General features: G+C 37.6%; 1 protein-coding gene and 1 pseudogene across 18 annotated transcripts in view; both read left to right on the forward strand.

Annotated features, from left to right (window-relative positions):
- Positions 1-21,267, forward strand: part of DEUP1 (deuterosome assembly protein 1) — a 205,300-nt gene that overhangs the window by 130,010 nt on the left and 54,023 nt on the right. For 8 of the 18 annotated variants that reach the window (XM_084975657.1, XM_084975661.1, XM_084975658.1 and 5 more), the window contains 4 exons: positions 817-912; positions 8,425-8,559; positions 13,516-13,629; positions 15,571-15,813. In XM_084975657.1, the coding sequence (XP_084831783.1) occupies positions 817-912; positions 8,425-8,559; positions 13,516-13,629; positions 15,571-15,813 (588 nt within the window). The remainder of the gene's footprint in view (positions 1-816; positions 913-8,424; positions 8,560-13,515; positions 13,630-15,570; positions 15,814-21,267) is intronic. The other 10 variants (XM_084975665.1, XM_084975664.1, XM_084975666.1 and 7 more) reach the window with 3 other exon arrangements.
- Positions 3,744-5,936, forward strand: LOC110262310 (cytochrome c oxidase subunit 6C pseudogene; annotated as a pseudogene).

Genomic DNA, 21,267 nt, shown 5'->3' on the forward strand with positions numbered 1-21,267 from the left:
GACCTGCAGCGGACTTGAGGAAAGCCCTACGCTTCACCTGAGGTGGGTGTTCATGTCTGTGGATTTTTCTTTGGGGCGAGGCATGAGAGACGTCTTTTACTGACCATATGCTAATAACCCAAACATCAACAGTCAACTCGTTCAGCAGTCTTTTTTCTACCTCTACCACCCTGTCAGTGGAACTTAGTTTTTGTCATGGTTAATAACTAAGTTATTGTCTGGCCTTGTTAACTGAGTTATCAGTAGAGGCAAGTCATCAGACCTGGCACATGCAAGGGACTATTTTCTCACCTTTGCACCTGTTACAACACAGATGTGCAAACAGGGGCCTTGCCTGTTTTTTAAGCGGACAAATTCTGTAAGCCAAATCCCTAAGAACTCCTCTTAGACATTTTGCTTTTTGTTATTATAAAAATGTAACTATTGTTCCACAGTACCTCTAAAACAGAGCTCCCATTGAAGGCAGTGGGGCCCAAAATAAAAGGCCGAAGTATGTTGGCAGGGGTTCTGCCCGAGGGATGATGACAGGAGCCTCCCAAAAAGATAATGCAGAGTAAATTCTAAACCTTAATTTAAAATGTGGCAGTGAGAAAGATCTTTTGTCAAACATCCATAGTGTTCTGATGTGTACCCAGTGGAATAGTGCTAGCAATGCTCAGTTTTTGTGAATTTAATTATTAATAACTATTTTAAGAACCACAGTACAAATATTCGTGGTTTGGTACAGCAGTTTTATTTGAATTGTACTCCTCTTTTGCACATTTTCTGATTTTGTCAGGCAAAATTAGAAAAAAATTAAATTTTATTCTTATGCAGGTGGGATTACTTAGACAGAAGTTGGACAGTTTGGAAAAGTGTAACTTAGCAATGACTCAGAATTATGAAGGACAACTACAAACCCTAAAAGCTCAAGTAAGGAGACTTACTACAATTTAATATCAAATGTTTTGGTATATGGTTTGATTTATAAATTGTGTTAATTGTATTAAAATGAATTATTTTTAATACAGGCAAACATTCTTGTATTTCAATGCTAGGTCATATGTTTGACCCTGTCTTTCATTGTTTAATGTGTATTGATTTTGTCTCTTTCATTAGATTGCCAGCTCTGCATCCCTTTAACTGTTGACTCAGTGCTAGGCTAATGGCTTTCTATTTATCAAATGATTTGTTGATTAATTATGTCATGATAATTAGCTATGTGAACAACAACAACAAAATATTATCTTTTGTGGTCTCTATTCCCTTTCTTCTATGGCAGTTTAAAATATAGAGATTTTCTCTCATGAAATAGATAATTCAAAGAACATAACTTTATATTATTGCCAAAATTCTTTAGTGTTTTGTTATTGGTAGTCTGTTTCCTAAATGAGAGAGCTTTTGCATATGTGATGATAGGGATACTGATTTCTTTCTGATGTGTCCCTGTATTATACTCCCACAGTGCTGGGAAGCAAGAGGTCTTCTCTTTCTTACCACAGATAAGATGTAGGGAAGTGATCATCTGAGCATCTCAGGTCTAGTAGGTGCTGTATTCTTACTTAACTTAGTGACTTTTGGGACATATGGTTTGATTATGAAATTTTACTTTACAACCAAACTTTTTTGGAGTGCAGATATTTCACAAATGATCTTAGAGTTAAAGGAGCCCACAGTAATTGAAGTACCTCCTTAAGCACCTTTTCAGGGAGGTGATCAGCCATTACTATATGAATTGAAACATTCGATGCCACTTAATGGGTATCGTCTTACAAGACTAGCTCTTAAGTCTACCTGGGCATTTCGTCTGTCATTTAAATAGCTGCTGCCAGATGGTAACTTGACTTATGAAACTTTACGTGGTTTTTCCTAGGTAAGACTAAACATTTAACACTTAAGTCAGTCAACCTTGCTTTTTCTATAAAGGTGAAGCTCTAATGTAGCAACATAAATATTGAATCATTGTAGTTGTTCAGTGTAAACAAAGAGCTCATGATCTGGAATAAGTTTTAAAAAATACAGAAATCTAGATAAAAGTTAAGTACCATCTCTAAATTATATTTAACTAGTTTAGTTGCATCTTACCAAATCTTTACATTCTGGGTTTTTTGTTTTTCATGTCTGTGGTTAAAAAGTTTGGGGCTTGTTTACCGTCACTGTGAGCATTCACTTAATATATGAACCCTTGCCATTTGATGCTTTGCAGCTCTATTTTATTACTGGGCTACTGGCTAGTCAACAAATATTTTTATGACCATTTCACCAAAATGTGTTCTGTGCACTAACACTGAGAGCTTAGGAAGTGCTTTTTACTCCTCCTGGATATTCACAGTGCATATTAGCATATCACAAGCTGTGAGAAGTCGGCTTTAAAAGCATTCATTTAGCCTTTTTACTCCATCATTCTTCAAACATATTTGACCATGGAAAGTATTTTTTAAACTAAAACCAACAAATATTGTAGCAGTTGCAGTGTAAACACTGTAAACAGGTGTTTCATAGAATACACTGTAGAAGAGCTACATTGTTGAGAGAACGGCTGTTTGTGATTCCACTGCAGTTTTCTGCTTCTCTTTTCTTCTCTGATTAAAAGGAAGGAAGGAAGAGAGTTGGAGAGGGAGAGCAAAAGAGAAGGAAGAGGAAAGGAGGGGAAAAGAGAGGAAAAAGAAAGTACTGTGTGTTTGACTTGCTTTGCACAGCAGCTAGGAATATGTCATTTTTCTAACCAGAAAATGGTATCTTGTGGCAGACACAGTTTTGTTGTGGCTAACTTACTCTGATGCTTCCTTCTTTGAAATTCCTCATTTATTTACAGCTTCATTTTCCTAAAATATCTTGAGGATAGGTTTTATCCTATTCTTGCCTTGAATAATTCAACTCTGTCAAAACTTTCTTGTAGATGGAGTTCCCGTTGTGGCACAGTGGTTAACAAATCTGACTAGGAACCATGAGGTTGCGCGTTCGATCCCTGGCCTTGCTCAGTGGGTTAAGGATCTAGCGTTGCCGTGAGCTGTGGTGTAGGTCGCAGACACGGCTCAGATCCCACGTTGCTGTGGCTGTGGTGTAGGCCGGCAGCTGCCGGCGGCTACAACTCCAATTAGACCCCTAGCCTGGAAACCTCCATGCGCCACGGGAGCGACCCTAGAAAAGGCAAAAAGACAAAAAAAAAAAAAAAAAAAAAAAAAAAACTTTCTTGTAGAAATTGCTTCCTTTTTAAAAATGGGGTATTTTCCTTTCCTTCTAACAATTATTAAAACTGTAATTATAAATATATATATACTTCTGGAAAGGAAGCTTAGATGTACTTTTCCCCTAGTCCTCCCGCTAAATGCAACTAAAAACCCTGGGCATTATTTATAAAACAACATTAGAAGACTCTGAGAAACTAAGAGAAGAGACTGACCAACCAGAACCTTGGGACCCAGGAAATGACATAGTAGTGAGTTCCTGGAATTTCTTTCTCCTTCTTATATCCCAGACTGGGTAACAGAGAAACCAGCCACCCAGAAAGCCAATGGGCATAAACAAGCAAAAAGAGCCCCAAAGAAATCCTCCTCCCTGCACCTGAAAGACCGGAGAAAAAGACAGCCTACCAATATTAAACACTTTTTAGTTAACAACTTCTCTATTCAAGCCAAGGCCACCGAAAAAGATGGCTGCAAACCCACTTCACCAGCAGAGACCGAGTGGACAGCCTGAGTCAACCTTCAACGTCTATAAGGAAGTAGCCCAACCCCCCTCCCCACCCCACCTCCCTGCCTGGGATGGGGTCAGAGAAGACTGAGTGGAAAATGAGACTTTCATCACCATCAGGTGTTAACAAGGCCTTCCCTGCCCATGGTGTCAGTGGAGACCACATGGAGAGCCTGGACTTCTCTGCTCACCTGGTGGTGATGAGGCACCCTCCTCCTCTTCTCTGAAGGTGGTGTCTGGGGAAGCCTAATGAGGAGTCGGGACATTTCACCACCTCTCAGTGGTAGCAGGGGTACTGGCCTCACTATGGTATTTCTGAGGGCCATGTGAGAAGCAGCAACAAGGCGCCTCTGCCCCTCCAATTAAAGTGATGTTAGCGAAAGACTTGGGGAGCCTGAACTCCCACTCCCAGTCAGCAGTAATGAGGAGCGCCTCTCCCCAGGTACCAACTGAGGCCAAGTTAAGACCTGGATTTCCACTGCCACCTGGCAGTAATGAGGCAGCATTCCATTTTCCCTGCTGGAATGTTGTCAGAAGAGAACTGCCAAAACACAATATTTAAATAAAATCCAGAGTCATGTAACACACAATCCAAAAATGGATTCGATTAAAAATAATCTTTCATCACACCAAGGAGAAGGAAGGTCTCAGCTTAAATAAGAAAAGGCAGTCAAGAAGTGCCAGTACTGAGTTGATATAGATGTTAGAATTACCTGACAAGGAGTTTAAAGCAACTCTTATAAAAGTGCTTCAAAGAGCAATTACACACATACTTGAAACAAATTAGAATGTTTTAGCAAAGAAATAAAACTATAAAAAGCAACTAATTCAAAATTTTACAACCAAAAAATACAATAACCACCCCCCCCAAAAAATTAATGAATCAGCTCAAAAGCAAAATGGAGAGGAAGAGGACACAGTGAACTAAAAGCTAGTGGAACAGAAATTACCCAAACTGAACGACAGTGACGAAATAGTCTAAAAATAATGAACCTTGGGACCTGTAGTATTATAGCAAAAGATTGAAAATTTGTGTCATCAAAGTCCCAGAGAAGAGGAGAAAAAAGGGTAGGACTGAAGATGTACTCAAAGAAGTAATGGCTGAAAACTTGGCAAAAGATGTTAATCTACAGAGTCAAGAAACTGAGTGATGTTCAAACATGACAAACCCAAAGAAATTTTCACCCAGATACATCATGGCCAAAGTTCTGAAAACTAAAACTCAAAAAGCCTTGGAAGCTGAGAGAGACAACACTTTGCCTATACAGAAAAGCCAATTCATATAATGGATTTCTTATTAGAAACTATGGAGGCCAGAAGGAAATGGAATAGAATGAAATTTCATTAAATGAAAATGGCCTAAATAACACCAGTTAAAATATAGAGATTTAGGAGTTCCTGTTGCGGCTCAGTGTGTTATAAACCTGACTAGTATCCATGAGGATGTGGGTTCAATCCCTGGCCTTGCTCACTGGGTTAAGGATTTGGCATTGTTGTGAGCTATGGTGTAGGTCACAGACATGCCTCGGATCTTGCATTGCTCTGGCTGTGGTGTATGCTGGCAGCTGCAGCTCCAATTGGACCCCTAGCCTGGGAACTTCCCTATGCCACAAGGGCAGCCCTGGGAAGAAAAAAAGAAAAAAAAAAAAAAGTCTATATGCTCTTTTCCAGAAACTCACTTCAAATATAACTCTGTATGTAAATTGAAAGTAAAAAGATAGAAAAATAAGAAAAATTACATGCAATATTAATTTTAAAAAAGCAGAAATGGTGCTAAGATAATTCAGAGGAGAAAGAACAGTTTTTTCAACAAATGGTGAGAGGACAACTGGATATCCACAAAAAAAGAATCAAGTTATACATCCATTTATCCATGAGTCTAGAAGGAGGTTGTTTAGCTGTCAAGTAGAAAAACTACTACGGCTGCAGTTCTTTGACAAAACCTCAGATGCGTGGCCTTCTGGCCAAGAGTCTGTGATTTCATATTGTTGGAGCATTCATTGTCTGTCTGGGAGTTGCAGCTTTCTATAAGTTTGCTGTAGCTGAACCAAGAAAAAAGGCATAAGTAGATTTCTGCAGAAATTATGATTCCATGAAAGATTTTGAAGAGATGAGGAAGGCTGGTGTCTTTCAGAGTACAAAGTGATTTGGGAATGTAAAGAATTTCTTTGGGTTGAGTTTCATGGAAGTTTGTCCTAAACTGTGTTCCTGAACCTTGAAACTATGAGCTTCGAATAGCTGGGCTAAGGAATAGTTTCTCTTGATAAATAAACAATTAAGATATACAAAAACATTAACTCAAAGTGAATCAAAGACCTAATATAAAAACTAAATCTATAAAAACTCTTAGAAGAAAACATATGATTATGGATTTCTATTGTGGCTAAGTGGAAACGAACCCAACTACTATCCATGAGGATGTGGGTTCAATCCCTCGCCCTGATTAGTGGGTTAAGGAACTGGTGTTGCCTTGAACTGTGGTGTAGGTAGCAGATGTACATCGGAGCTGGTGTTGCTGTGGCTGTGGTGTAAGCTGGCAGCTGTAGCTCCAATTCACCCCTAGCCTGGGAACTTCCATATGCTGCACCTGTGGCCCTAAAAAAAAAATAAATAAATAAATTTTAAGACTTTGGATTAGGCAGTAGTTTCTAAGAAACATTAGATAAACTTGATTTCATCAAAATTTTAAAAACCTTTTGTACTTTAAAGTACACTAAAAGAAAGTAAAAAGACAATCTCATACAAAATGGGAGTAAATATTTGCAAATCATGTATCTGATAACGGAATAGTACCCAAAATTTTAAAACTCTTTGGGAGTTCCAACTGTGGCACAGCAGGTTAAGAACCTAACTGCAGTGGCTTGGGTTGCTCTGGAGGCTCAGGTTTGTTTCCTGGCCTGATGCAGTGGGTTTAAGAATCCAACATAGTGGCCATAAAAAACAAAAGCTCTTACTATTCAACAATAAGACAAGTGACCAAATTTTAAAATGGGCATACATATGAATAGGCATTTCTCCAAAGGAGATATATAAACTAGGGAAATGTAAATCATTACCATAATGAGATACCCCTTCTAATGGCTATGATCAAATGATAGACATTAGCAGGTGTTGGTGAGGATATGGAGAAACTGGAACCCTGTACATTGCCAGTGGAAGTGGAAAATGGTAACAGTTATTGTGAAAAGCTGTTTGGCAGTTCCTCAATAAGATAAACTTAGAGTTTCCATATGACCTAACTATTCCACTCCTAGACATATACCCAAGAGAAATAAAAACACATATCCACAGAAAAATTTGTACACAGGTGTTCATAGCAGCATTTTCCCATAATATGCAAAATGTGGAAACAATCCAAATGTCCATCAACTGATGAATGGATAAACATAACGTTGTATATCCATGCAATGGAATATTATTCAGCCATTAAAAGGAATGAAATATTGATCCATGCTACAATGTAGATGAGCCTTGACAGCATTATGCTAAGTGAAAGAAGCCAGACACAAAAGACCACATCTTATGTGATTCCATTAATGATTGCAATAGACAAATCTATAGAAAGAGAACATGGATTAGTTGTTGCCAGGGGCTTGGGGAAAGAGCAGCTGTGTGCCGTTGCTAATATATGTCTAGGGTTTCTATTTGAGGTGATGAAAATATTTTGAAATTAGATAGTATGATGGTTATACAACTTTATGAATATACTAAAAGCCAATGACGTATATACTCTAAAGCATGAATTTTATGGTAGATGAATTATATCTCAATTTTTTAAACTATGTGAGAAAGAAAAAGGAAGCAGGAATGACTACAATATTGTCAGATCAGGGAGACAGTTTTTCATAGCTTTATTTGTAATAGTCAAAAACTGGAAACAACCACAATGTCTCAATATGTGATTGGCCAAACTGTGGTTTCATCCATACCATGGAATACTACTACAATAAAAAAGGAATGAACTATTGATATACTCATCATATATTGTACTGACATCAATTTCCCAGGTTTGATACTGTTCAATAAGATGTAAAAATTGGAAGAAACTGGTGAAGAGGATGCAGAACCTCTCTGTTATATCTTTGCATCTTCCTGTGAATCTATATTTCAGAATAAAAAATAAAAACTTTTGTAAACAATTAGAAATTTCCTCACAGATGTTGATAGACCATGCCACTTTTAATCTATTAGAAGGCAAACTAAGAAAAAAAAATACAGGGTCTAAGTTATAACAAGAAGTACTGGTAAGAAAAAGATTGTCTCAAGCTCGATATTTAATTTTATTTAAACTTATATCAACGTGAATAAGCAGTTTATGTTGTTTGTATCATTTCAGTTACTCAGTTTTCTTAAGTGAAATATAAGTTGGTTATTTTATAGATTGATTTACTGAAACTAAAATTATCAACACAAGATGGCACTAAATAAAAGTAAGAAAAAATGTGGTTTTTTAAAATTGTGAGCTTTGCTACATATGGTTAAAACAAAACTGAACAAAACGTTTTATCAAGTGAATCATTGTCTGACTGTGCAGTTAATGAAGTCCCAAATTTACATGAAAGCTGAATTGTGTTCAGCTTCAATAATTTAGTTTTAATAACTGGTTCTATCTTCACTAATTGGAACATTTAAGCTTTACTGCATTTCCTAATCATGACTTATATTTTGAAAGAGGTACACAAGAAAAGAACTTTTCGAAATCAGGTTAGAGATAACCAATAATAAAATGTTAGCATTATCTATTATTTACAGTTTTCCAAACTAACTAATAGCTTTGAAAAACTGAGATTACACCAGATGAAACAAAATAGATTTCGACGAAAAGAAGTATCACACCTCAGAGAAGAAATACCCTTTGAAATGAGCAATTTGAACCAGAAATTAGAGGTGAGCTCTATTTTCTTAGTTTCTCCCTGTGTATTAAAGATTGATTTTCATTGCTGTTGTTGAGAGCTGTTTGTTTCTAGCATACACAATGGCATATGTACAGCTGTGGTACAAACACCATCACAAATCAGCTTCTCATTGAATCTATCTTCTTAGTGCACCTTCCCTTTAGGCACTTAGTGTATTAAAACATCACTTTGATTTACACATCTTTTATACGTATCAGCGTTTTTGGAGAGCAAAAAAAAAAAAAGTTCAAAGAAACTGCAGATGTTGAGTGAAATTGAAGGACATCCCTGGGGGTCACTTAAAGTGAATATCTAATAAGTCTTTTAATGGCTATTTAACAATTAGGTACTTAAATCCCGATGAAGCCTCATAATGGTTTTCAGGGTTTTTTTATTTAAAGCTTGAAGTTTCAGGGTTTTTTATTTAAAGAGGTAGTGCCACTCCAGTATAGCCACCCCATGTCACCCAGAACTTCTAAAACCTCAGTCCCTAATAAGGTTACTTTGGGAGTACCTTTGTGGCTCAGTGGGTGAAGGACCCAGCTTTGTCTCTTTGAAGATGCAGGTGCAATCACGCAGTGGGTTAAGGATTTGGCGTTGCCGTAAGCTGTGGCGTAGGCTTATTCATTGCAGTCTCTGGCCCAGAAACTTCCATATGCCACAGGTGTGGCCATAAAAAGGAAAAAAAAAAAACTATGTCATAGATAAACTTATTTTAATTTCCTTAACTTTCCAACTTTGGAAAAAATAAACCAGTTATTTTTCTTCCCTATGCCCTTGAGCCTTCCTGCTGCTGGTCACATAACACCAAGTAGATCCTACTATGAATTTCTATTTTCTGACCTTAGTTAAATTCCCAGTGCTGCTCAGTTATTGTTTGTTTTTTAATTGAACTCAAGTTGACCCCTGTATGTTATCCCACTGAATTTCTTTTCATTGTTCTCAAGCCCTCGACTCTGGCTTCTCCCTATAGCCAACCAGTAATTTGAGTTCATTCTACTTTATTAATAGGTATTGGTTCTGTGCTTCCAGTCACCTCTTAGGAATCTTTGATCTGTTCCTTTCTCTTACTCCTCATACTCCAGCCCAGATTTGCCCCTTTCCTTTGTCTGCTGTCTCTTATCTCTGTTTCCTCCTACCTAATTGTCCGTGCCCTGTTTTCATACTTCTTCATCTTTATCATCTGACTCTTTAATTAACAATCTTTCTCAAACTTTTCCACCAAAATATCTTAAGAGGAAAAAAAATGTATTTATAGAGTATCACAGCCCTAAAACCAGCCTATTGCAAGAACATTGCTGGAAGTCTTTGAGTTTAGTTGTTAAATTCCTGCAAATTTTATGTTGTACTAAAAAAAAGAATGTACATTTTTAAACCATCATTTTTTATTGAAGAACAGTTAATTTGAATGTGCACTTTTCAATACAAAATTACTACCACTAAGTAAGGTTAATCCTCTAGAAAAATGCATTGTGTATCACTCTCTTACTCTTGCAATGGTATAACTAGACTGGCTTCTAACATAGCCTGGTCTCAAAGAAGATGCCCAAAGATGTGTGATGGAATATACATGTGCTTTCTCTGAAATTGCAGTTAGGTCACTAATTCTCCATTTGATTGACCTCTCACGGGGTTTAGTGGGAGAACTACATTCATGTAAATTGTTCAGACAAGAAACAAGAAAAAGCAAAAGGCTTACATTAATGTTAAGTACTTGTGTGCACACATTTTACATTTAGGGAGCGAAATATTTACAGTAAATGTATCATGGAATTACAATGGAAATTAGTAACAAAATATGTCTTGATATGCTTGTACTTGCACAAAAATTAAGCATCCTATATATATATGCAGTTTAAACTGCGTTATTATGGAAACACTTGATGTACCTGTTTTTACTTGGAGGCATCTGGAAAATTAATGTGTAAGCGATAGACTGTTCCAGTTTTAGTTTACATTTGAGCGTGTCTGTCCTTTGGGACAAACATCTATACTCTGGTATAGTTGTCGAGCAATGGGAAGTAGCATGCTGTAGTGGAAGAACATGAAAGTTTATCACTTAATATAGGGCCTGACTGACTCATTTATTTGCCCTTTGACTTTGGGCAAACTGCTAACCTCACAGTGATTCCATTTTTCACTAATAAATTGGGGCTAAAAATATCTCATTATGGCATTGTGGTTATGAAAGAAAAAATGTATGTATGTGTTATGTGTATTTAGATACACACTGAAGCATTTAGGGGGTGAAAATACATGAAGTCTTGACGTTGCTTTGAAATACTCCAACAAGAAAGTGTGGAGACATAGAGGAAATAAAGAGGGACTGAGTGGACAGTAGTTAAACTGGGCGAAGGATACATGGGAGTTTGTTTTATTCTCACCTTTTATGTAAGTATGAAAATTTTCATAATGAAAAGTTAAAACCACCTTACAAGTAGAGGTTTGTAGAATCCCTGACATACAGTAATTACTAAAGAAATATTCATTCTACCTCTCAAGACTTAGTAGAGGGATTTATATATATGTAAAACAGTGTAGCTTCCACTAGAAATTCTGATTTTAATGACTCTGACCCACTCTCAGCATTACCCTAAAGACCCAGAAAAGGTTTTCATCCGTGAAAAACTTATTCTGGTGGTTTAGACAAGTCTACAGGCCCTCTGGAACCTGGGATGACACCTCCAGTCTCTACAAATATCCTTACAAAGCTCATCAATCTCTGCATGGCCCCATAATTCCTGGATATGTTGTGCTTGCTTGCTAATCTTGAAACCAATGCATCTGTAAGACCAGAGAAGCCAGGATTTTTATAAACACCAGCTGATAGTCTGTGATACGCATTTTCAGCCTTGTTTGGCCTTATTCTTGGCCTCATTTCTGCCTGTTGTAGATTTGTAAGGAATTGAGGCTTAATGTTCCTGCCTCCTCCTAAAGCATGCTGGGAAATTTTTATTTTCAAGATTGAGGCTGTTGGGTGGGTGATGCTAACTATTAGTATTATTGAAAGGTATGAACTGTGCAAGTCAGCCCTGTCCACATTTTGACTTCTGGCTCCAAAGACTCTAAGTTAAAAGTAAATAGCAATTTTTTAAATATACCTTGTATTGATTTGAAATGGTACCTATTTTTTTATTAGAACTTAGTTTTGGAAGTTCCCATCGTGGCGTAGTGGTTAACGAATCCGACTAGGAACCATGAGGTTGCGGGTTCGATCACTGGCCTTGCTCAGTGGGTTAAGGATCTGGTGTTGCCGTGAGCTGTGGTGTAGGCCGGCAGCTACAGCTCCGATTAGACCCCTAGCCTGGGAACCTCCATATGCCATGGGAGCGGACCAAGAAAAGGCAAAGAGTCAAAAAAAAAAAAAACAACTTAGTTTTGTAAATTTGTTACTATTACTGCAGACCTTGTTTTCATGTACCTAATTTTAAATTGTCAAACGTCAGAATCAAAGTCCATAACTTTAAATGAACTGTCTCCATTTATCTTTTAATGACTATGGTCTATTTATCAAAGTATTATCGTATATTTAAAAGAGGGTATATTTCTCCAGCTTTATTACCCCCCTCAACTTCAGGTCACCCTTAATTACTAAAAGCCTCCCACTTTATAGCTTTCCTTCACTGATTATTTGGGGGCTCATGGATTTATAAAATGAAAATTTCCCCAAGTATTCTTTAAAATCATTTCTCTATAGAAAATATGAAATGCCATATTCTCATTTTAAGCAAGGTATAGCTTTCATTCTCTAAATTAGTACATTTATTTTCTAGGTAATCCAGTCATTTTAACATCTTTAAAACACCACCAGTCACTCTGGCCAAATGAACAGTTATCCAATTTGACATATTATTGGAGTTGGCTGAGATATGGCCTCCTAAACATGGCTCTTTATGTGGCACTATTATTGTACTTATAAAATGTGAAATGACTTGTTTACATGTGCATTTACCTACTATTTTATATATTCCTTGATTTTTTCCCTTTCAAAAAATTTTTTTATCTAATCATGAAATATTTTCAAGTTTTGTTCTCTCCACAGTACCTGCTAGGCACTAGGTACTTAATACTACTGAACTAATGATTAGAAACGTCAGTACACTCAGGCCATGTATCTATATTCAGTAATAGATTGTAATGGACTTAGTAGCTATAAAATTTCTTTCCAACCACCTTGTTTTCTTTGCAAAATTTAGTGAAAAATGTTTGCATTTTAGGAAATATTAATACCACGCTTTTGTTTGTACATTCATGGACTGTAAGTGGTGCCTGGCATTCTGTCAGGCACAATGAGCAATATAAAAGTAATGAAATATGTAGTCCTTACCCTTCAATTGCTTCCAGTCTGAAGAGAAAGATAAGATATAATGGCCAGCCCTAGACAAAAATCAAGAAGCCTGCTGTATCAAGCAGTTCTACCACTTCCTCCCCAGCTTAGCCCAGTAGGTGCTGCTTAAAGGAGCCCTGAGGTGGTTGTTCTGTTGATGGGTTGATCTGGCTTCACCTGGGACAGTAGCTTTGAAAGCCACAGGGGACAAAGTCACTAAATTAGTCCAAGCCCCACCCCCTCAAAAGCAAGAGAGCAGGTTTGGTGACTGAGTGTAGAGAATAAAAGATGGGAAAAACTTTGGATATCAGCTGAGGAAATAGAAAGGAAGTGTTGATTGATGCAACTCCCTTCTTAGTAAACAGCGTTTGTTAAAAATTTTTGCATCTTTAACAAGTGCTTATTTTTTAAAAATATGAATTAAATCCCATACTTTCCTAGCAAAAATTAGAAGATAAATTAGTAAATCCAGAGTGAGTGATTTGATACTTTTTGTTCTCCTAATGGGGAAAGGTGGATTTTTTTTTTCTTCAGAAGAAAGATGTACAAATGAAAGAAGCCTCGTTCACTGTACTTTGGAATGAATAATTTTTTCAATTTATCTTTCCACTTTTTTAAAAGGAATTTAGAGCAAAGTCAAGAGAATGGGACAAGCAGGAGATACTATATCAGACTCATCTGGTTTCTGTAGATGCTCAACAAAAATTGTTATCTGAGAAGTGTAATCAATTTCAGGTACATTATCTAATACTATCCTCTAAATTAGAATAAATTAGAGGTTAAATACTATTATTCCTCTTTACCATTCTGCAGATAGAAATGCCAACTAAGGGAAAATAATGAGTAGTTCCAACACTGGGTAGAGTTTACAAGGGTGTGAAATGTCTGTAATGGTGACTTTAGTCTGTATGTCTCAGAAGATGGTTTTATTAAAAATGTCCATTGTTGGAATACCACTCAGCCATAAAAAGAATTAAATAATGCCATTCACAGCAACATGTGATGCAGCTAGTGATTATCATACTAAGTAAAGGAAGTCAGACGGAGAAAGACAAATACTACATGATATCACTTACATGAGGAATCTAAAATGTGACACAGATGAACCTATCCATGAAACAGAACCGGACTCACGGACAAAGAGAACAGACTTGTGGTTGCCACGGGAGGGGTTGGGGAAGGAATGGAGTAGGATATTGAGGTAGCAGATAGAAGCTATTATAAATGGAGGGGATAAACAGGTCCTACTGTACAGCTCAGAACTGTGTTCAGTGTACTATGATAAACCATAATGGAAAAGAATATTTAAAAAGAAATCACTTTGCTATACAGCAGAAATTAACACAACATTGTAAATCAATGATACTTCAATTCAAAAGTGTTCATTGTGGAGTTCCCATCATGGCTCAGTGGTAACAAACCTGAGTAGTATCCGTGAGGACACGGGTTTGATCCCTGACCTTACTCAGTGGGTGAAGGATCTGGTGTGGCTGTGGTGTAGGCTGGCAGCTATAGCTCTGACTCGACCCCTCACCTAGGAACCTCCATGTACTGCGGGTCAGCCCTAAAAAGACCAAAAAAAAAAAAAAGGTCCATTGTTATTATGTCATTAAATAACATGTTTTTGCATGCCTATGATCAAGTCTCTTAGAAAGTCTTAAATTTGCTTGGTCCCTGCCCCCTAGAAGCTTAGTCTAGACACAGACATAACACATGTACAGGTTTACAGATAATTAATGACAAGTGAAAGGAAAGGATCCAAATCCTTTTAGAGGTGGAAGGAGTAAGAAAAATTTGGATTTAGGAAACATCCTCCAGCAGGGGTGGGACTAGGCCAGGATCTTGAAGGAAGGATATGTTCTAAGAGAGAACGTATTCCAGGTGGTGGAAATAACGTTAGCAAAGCTGCTGAGGCAAGAGAGCAAGTGCAAATTCGGGCAATGGAAAGTGGGCCAATCAGATTTTTAATAAATATTGGCAGATGACTTCCTAAAAGAAGTTAGTAATTTAGTTTCTCAACAGCCAGCAAAACTACCCAGACTCTCACCAGAAGATCAGTCCTTTGATTTTTACCAACCTGATGGACCAAGAGTAATGTTGGCTTGATTCGCTTTGTGTTTCTCTGACTGCTTGTGATGTTGAGCATCTCTTCATGTGTTTCTAGACTTTTTCATTTTCTCTTCTGTGAATTGCCTGTGCATAAATATTGTCCACTTTTCTCTTGCGTTGTCTTTTTCTTAGAAGTTTTTGTGTACCAGAAGTTACCCTTGTTACAGGTGTTGACAACTTTTTCCTACAGTCCATCGTGTTTTCTTGTTTGTTATTTTATTTATTTATTTTTTTGGCCATAGAGAAATTTTCAACTATTGTGTAATAGAATCCATATTTTCCCCCCTTTTTAAATATCTTCTCTATTTTCTTTTTCGCTAAATAAGAATTCCCTACCCAAAGTCCTCTACCCTACTCTACATATTTGCTCTGAGTTTATGCAAATATATATTCTCTTTATGCCCTCTGAAATTGAAGTTTTAGAATAAACACAAGACTGAATTATGAAGAACAGTTTCATTAATAATATAAATGTTTTTTCCTAATTCTTCTCTATCATTCTTGAACTTTATGTAAGCTTAAGTGTTGTATTCCCCACTCAACTGACACAATTTTCATATTTCTCAGAAACAGGCACAAAGTTACCAAACTCAACTAAATGGTAAAAAACAGGGCATGGAAGACAGCAGCTCTGAAATTCCTCAGTTGCTATGTGAACCAGATCACAGTTGTGAAACCACTGAAAGAGATGAGTTCATTATTGAAAAATTAAAATCAGCTGTGAGTGAAATAGCATTAAGCAGGAATAAGCTACAAGATGAAAATCAGAAGCTCTTACAAGAACTGAAAATGTACCAAAGACAGTGCCAGGTAAAAGATTTATTTTTATTTTTAATTGATAACTGCCCATGAGTTGTATAAATGATGACCCAACAGGTATATGGAATAGAAAGCTAATTTTTTATTACATGTATAATTTTTTTTTTTTTTTGGTCTTTTCTAGGGCTGCACCTGTGGCATAGGGAGGTGCCCAGGCTAGGGATGTAATTGAAGCTGTTAGCGGCCGGCCTGTGCCAGAGCCACAGCAACGCCAGATCCGAGCCACGTCTGCAACCTACACCACAACTCGCAGTGAAGCCAGATCCTTAACCCACTGAGCAAGGCCAGGGATTGAACCTGCAACCTTATGGTTCCTGGTAGGATTCGTTAACCCCTGAGCCACGATGGGAACTCCTACATGTATAAATTCAGCTTATCTTTTCTCTTACCAAGTAGCTCTCATTTGATGAGTAAACTTAGTAATCCTGTGGGTACTTTACTCCAACAGGTGCACTTGTGTTCTGCAGTGGTGTAATAGTATCTTGCCAGTGCAGTGTAACAGTGGTCGCTCACAGACCTCTAGTCCTAAAAAACCTAGCCCTTTAGCCACACAGCACCCTGTGTCCCCATCATTCATTCTCTTTGACCCTGTGCCTCTTGGACTCAGGAATCCTAGGATGAAGATCCAGGAAATCATTTAAGGTTCGACAATCTGATAACCTCAGTGGGGACCAGGGGAGGCATTCCCTGTGATATATCAGCTTTAACCTTTTCATAGTCAGTTACCAAATGGTAGGTTGGAGTTTTGGGTTTTTTCAGTAACTCCACACTGGCAGATGTGATCAATGGTTTTTCCAAGGATTAATTTTTTTCTTAACTCAAAAATCTTTTTTTGTCTCTCTCTTTGGGAGCCACTAAGAAGGATAGACAGCATTCATCAAAATTGGCCATTTCCAATTTCTTGACTAAATGCATATTTCTTATTCGTGGCTGTTGCTGTTACTTCACACCCCCTATGGTTCTGTCTCCCACTCTAGGTCTTATCTCCCACCTGCAGCCTTCAGCCTCTTTCTCCCAGTTCCTCTGTGTCAGTTGGCCCATTTCTTAGTCCCACTCTCTTCCCTCTCATGTTGGGGTCACCTTTCCAGGCCTCTGTCTGAGCAGCTCCCACTTCCCTAAGGTATTGTCCCTCAGGGTGTTTCTCACGGAAGCTCCCAGGGCTTAGTGTTGGGCTGGCTTTCCCTTCCCTCATCCTGCCACATCCTATGTGGGATTCCATATGGGATTGATCCTTTCACTTCTTTCTCTGCCAGCATCTGTCTTCTGTGCTCCCCTCTCCCCAAGTTGACAAGGGGACAAAACACAGGCTCCCAACTTCTCCTGTTGCCAAACAGCTCCCCATCCCAAACTTAGCTTTGGTTGAGGAAGGGGTGTTATTCTAATACAAATTAGAAAGCAGATGTAAACAAACCACTCTAAATGCGAAATAATAATGAGAAAGACATACATTGTCTAGAAAACAGAAAAGTATTTTCTCTGGCTTCACTGGAAAGTAGATGAGATTAGCCCTTACTCTTCTGCTCTGGAGCTTGTCCAGGTAGTTTCACATGTTGCGCGTGCCTCGGCCCACCAGTCCCAGTGGAGCTGGTTTGCATCAGGACCACTGATTCTAACAGGCTCCTCGCCCTCTCAGGGCTGCTTCTATTTCATCTCCCTGGGCAGGGGCCACTGGCCATGCCTCTGGCCCTGATTTAAAGAAAAACAACATGAAACATGAAGACAGCTTAAATTTACATTTTGCGGTTGTCTTGTACTGCCAGAGCTTCCACCAGGCTCACAATCAGTAAATAGGGAGATAGTTTTTCTGGATACTTCCCGAATATTTTCCCCTGGGTTTCTGGTTATCCCGCACAGACTGAGGAGTTCTCTTTGTCCCTTTGTTTCTGATCCCTAGGTGCCTATTTTCTTCCCAGACCTATTCTGTTCTCTTTAGTTTGCCTGAAACATATTTCATCACTAAGTCTAATCTCTGAAGCCTGGTTCTACCCTTCACTGAGGTCCCGATCCTCCCCTAAAGCCAGTTCCTCTTAATGTTCCCCAGAGGAGTTCAGTTTGGACGTGACAGCCCAAGGACATCCTCCCTCCTAGACTGAGGTTCAGCTTTTGGCCCTTGGCTTGCTTGTGGAGTAGGAGTCACTGCTCTTGCCCCATAGTCTGGAAAGAGCCCCTGTTCCCCTTTCGTGGCAGCACGACTGACTTTGTAACACACTCCTTGACCACCCGCACCTCTCTCCTTTTCAGAACTTTGCCTTTTATACTTTTCCAGGAAAAGTTATAAGAATTCTTGTTAAAAAAATCTTGCAAATAGGGACAGAATGGACACTGAGAACCACTGACAACTTGAACATTCCCAGTTCAGATTGCAATGCCCACCCTTCTCTCCAAGTAAACAGCACAGACCAGAGTTCTCCAGCATTAATGATAAAGTTTAGTGTGACTGCTATTTACTTATTCATTTTCCACCAATTTCTATGAGAAAGTGTACAAAAGTTATTTTCACAAATTTTTGTTAATTTAAAAAAATAATTTACTTATCCTTGGACCTAGAAACATTAGCAAACTTAAGAATCTCATTTTATACTTTCCAGAGGAATCCCATGTGTTAAAAAACAAAATTAGTCTAAAGTATGATTCACACACATACAAATACGTTATCGTTGTAACGAGAGATTTTTGAGAAGTAATTTGCTTCAAAAATGTCAAGGTGTCTTGGAATTCCCGTCGTGGTGCAGTGGTTAACGAAACCGACTAGGAACCATGAGGTGGCGGATTCGGTCCCTGGTCTTGCTCAGTGGGTTAACGATCCGGCGTTTGCCATGAACTGTGGTGTAGGTCGCAGACGCAGCTCGGATCCCGTGTTGCTGTGGCTCTGGCTCAGGCCGGCAGCTACAGCTCCGATTAGACCCCTAGCCTGGGAACCTCCATATGCCGTGGGAGTGGCCCAAGAAATAGCAAAAAGACAATAAAAAAAAAAAAAAAAGTCAAGGTGTCTAAAAGATAAGATTTCCCCTTTAAGGAAAACTAATTAACTTTGATCCATCTAGAGAAAAATGCTGAAAATAATGCTTTTGGCCTTTTCCCCTGTTTTATTTCCACATTTTACTTATGTTCCATTCTTTTTCTTTAGAATAAATACTAAATGAGAAGATATCAATTACTCACTACTTGATACTGATTTGAGATAGCTGATTTGAAGTTTAGCATCACAACATCCCTCAAACCATTAAGCAAATTTCTAACTAAACAGATGGGCCTTAAACTTGTTTTACAAAATTTATATTTTACCAAATGGGATTAATTAGAGGTGAATAATCATTATAACCAGTACATGTATTTAGAAAGAAATTTCTCTTCTCTTTTTGTAAAACTGTCATACGCTAGCATTCCACATCTTGTACATGAATTTAAAAAGACAACCATTTCAATTTGAATTACTGTCACTTATTCTATATAAAATTCTCTTTGGTTTACAGTACATTTTAATGCCAGCTGCATCTGAATTTTCACATGAATCACATCTTCTCACTTGTCTTTATTCAACCTTGAAATGTGTCTATATACATATTAATTTCATTGCATACATTTATTTAGTGTGCTGTGTTACACTCACATTTTGAAAGTGTGCGATATTTCCATTGGTGGTTAATGACGGGAATAAATTGTTCTGCACTTTTTCTAGTATCTGTGCCCCCCAAATTGAACTTTTTTTGTTTGCTCGCTAATATGCCATTAAGATATTAGAGGCAACACTGTCCAATATAATGAAATATAATATAATTTACATTTTTCTAGCAGCTTCATTAAAAGAAATAATAAGAAATGGGTGAAATACATAATAGTAATACATTTTATTCAGTACACTATATATCCAGAGTGTTATGCTAACATGTAATTGGTGTAAGAAATTATTTAATGAGCTGTTGTACATTTTTCATACTAAGTCTTCAAAATCTGGTGTGTATATTACACTTACAACATGTCCCAATTTGGATGCTAAGTATTCACTGGAAATACCTGATCTATACTTAGATTTCATGAAATTTACAGTCTAAAAAATAGATTTACATACCCAACTTGTTCCACACAAACTTGAATGTTCTAATAACTGAATCATGTACTAAAGAAACATTTTCCTAAATTTCACATCTATACGGACAAATAATTGATTTGACTTTTATGCAAAAAGCATGCCAACTTCGAAACTGCATCTAAGTTAAATAAATTCACTAATTCTTGTGTCAATTCAGTATTATTAACATTGAATTCAAAGGGATATTGCATAAGTCAGAAGACAGCTCAACTTACCAGTATCAACAAAGCTTCTTATACTTTCATAGTCAGTTTACATAATAGTGTCAATTATAATTAAAATCTTTTGCATATTCCTTCCTGTTATAAAAATGTCAAATCATTATTATTGATTTATATTGTGAAAAGTTTCAATTTTAGCATAAATTTCCTACCTTTGTAACTAAAGCACAGCTGCTTCTTCTCTTAATGATATCTCCAGATGTCACTCTTTTAGGTATGACTTTCTAATAACAGTGTGCAAATAGACTCCATTATTATCACACTGTACAGAATTTCAGTTAACTCTAGCCCATGGTGACTGCATTTCATTTGTCTGGAGTTAGAGCCCTTTTGTGCCCCCCCCCCGCCCCCCAAGTGAAGGCAGGCCCACCCTACTACATGCAGCTTCGTGTTAGATTGCTCCCTGGTGGCAAATTTGCAAAGCAAGGAGCCCAGAGAGTGCCTTCTTCAATTGGGCAAAGTAATGCATGAGGTTCACCTCAAGTTAATTTGTCTTTCTACTGGCGAATCTGTTGTTTCACATTTCTTTGGTTTATTTTGAAATTTTAACCTCATCTGAAAAATCCCCACTGTTTGAAACGGACTTTATCCGAACAAGTCCATTAAATCACCTATGTGAATATATTGTCATACTTATTTCCAAGTCAGTCTGAGATTTGGGGGGCCAAAGTATTGCAGCTACTGCATTCTTTACTGAACCCAGGTATGTGGGTCTCCTGGAAAATAATATACTGTTAAGGCTTCTGTAAGAACATTTTATCTGGGAACCCATATGTCCTATACTGTATACACAACTATAATTCTAAACTGTGAATTTTGGATATGAATTAAGAAAACACATGTCCATATAAAAGCTTATATATGAATTTCATAACAGCGTTATTCATAACAGCCACCAAAAGGAACTACTCAAATGTCCATGAACTGATGAATAAACAAAATGTGTATCTGTACAATTAAATACTATTCATCAATTGAAAAGAATGAAGTACTGCTACGTGCTACGTAGATGAACCTTGAAAGTGTTATGCCAAGAAACCAGTTACAAAAGATCATATACTGTATGATACCATCTGTATGAATTGTCCAGAATAGGTCATTCCATAGAGATGGAGCAGACATTAGTGGTTGCCA

This window comes from Sus scrofa, chromosome 9 (genome assembly GCF_054392235.1).
Source record: "Sus scrofa isolate SSC_HxYL_T2T_F1_AM1 chromosome 9, Sscrofa_HxYL_maternal_Yorkshire_Landrace_v2.0, whole genome shotgun sequence".
Taxonomy (NCBI): domain Eukaryota; kingdom Metazoa; phylum Chordata; class Mammalia; order Artiodactyla; family Suidae; genus Sus; species Sus scrofa.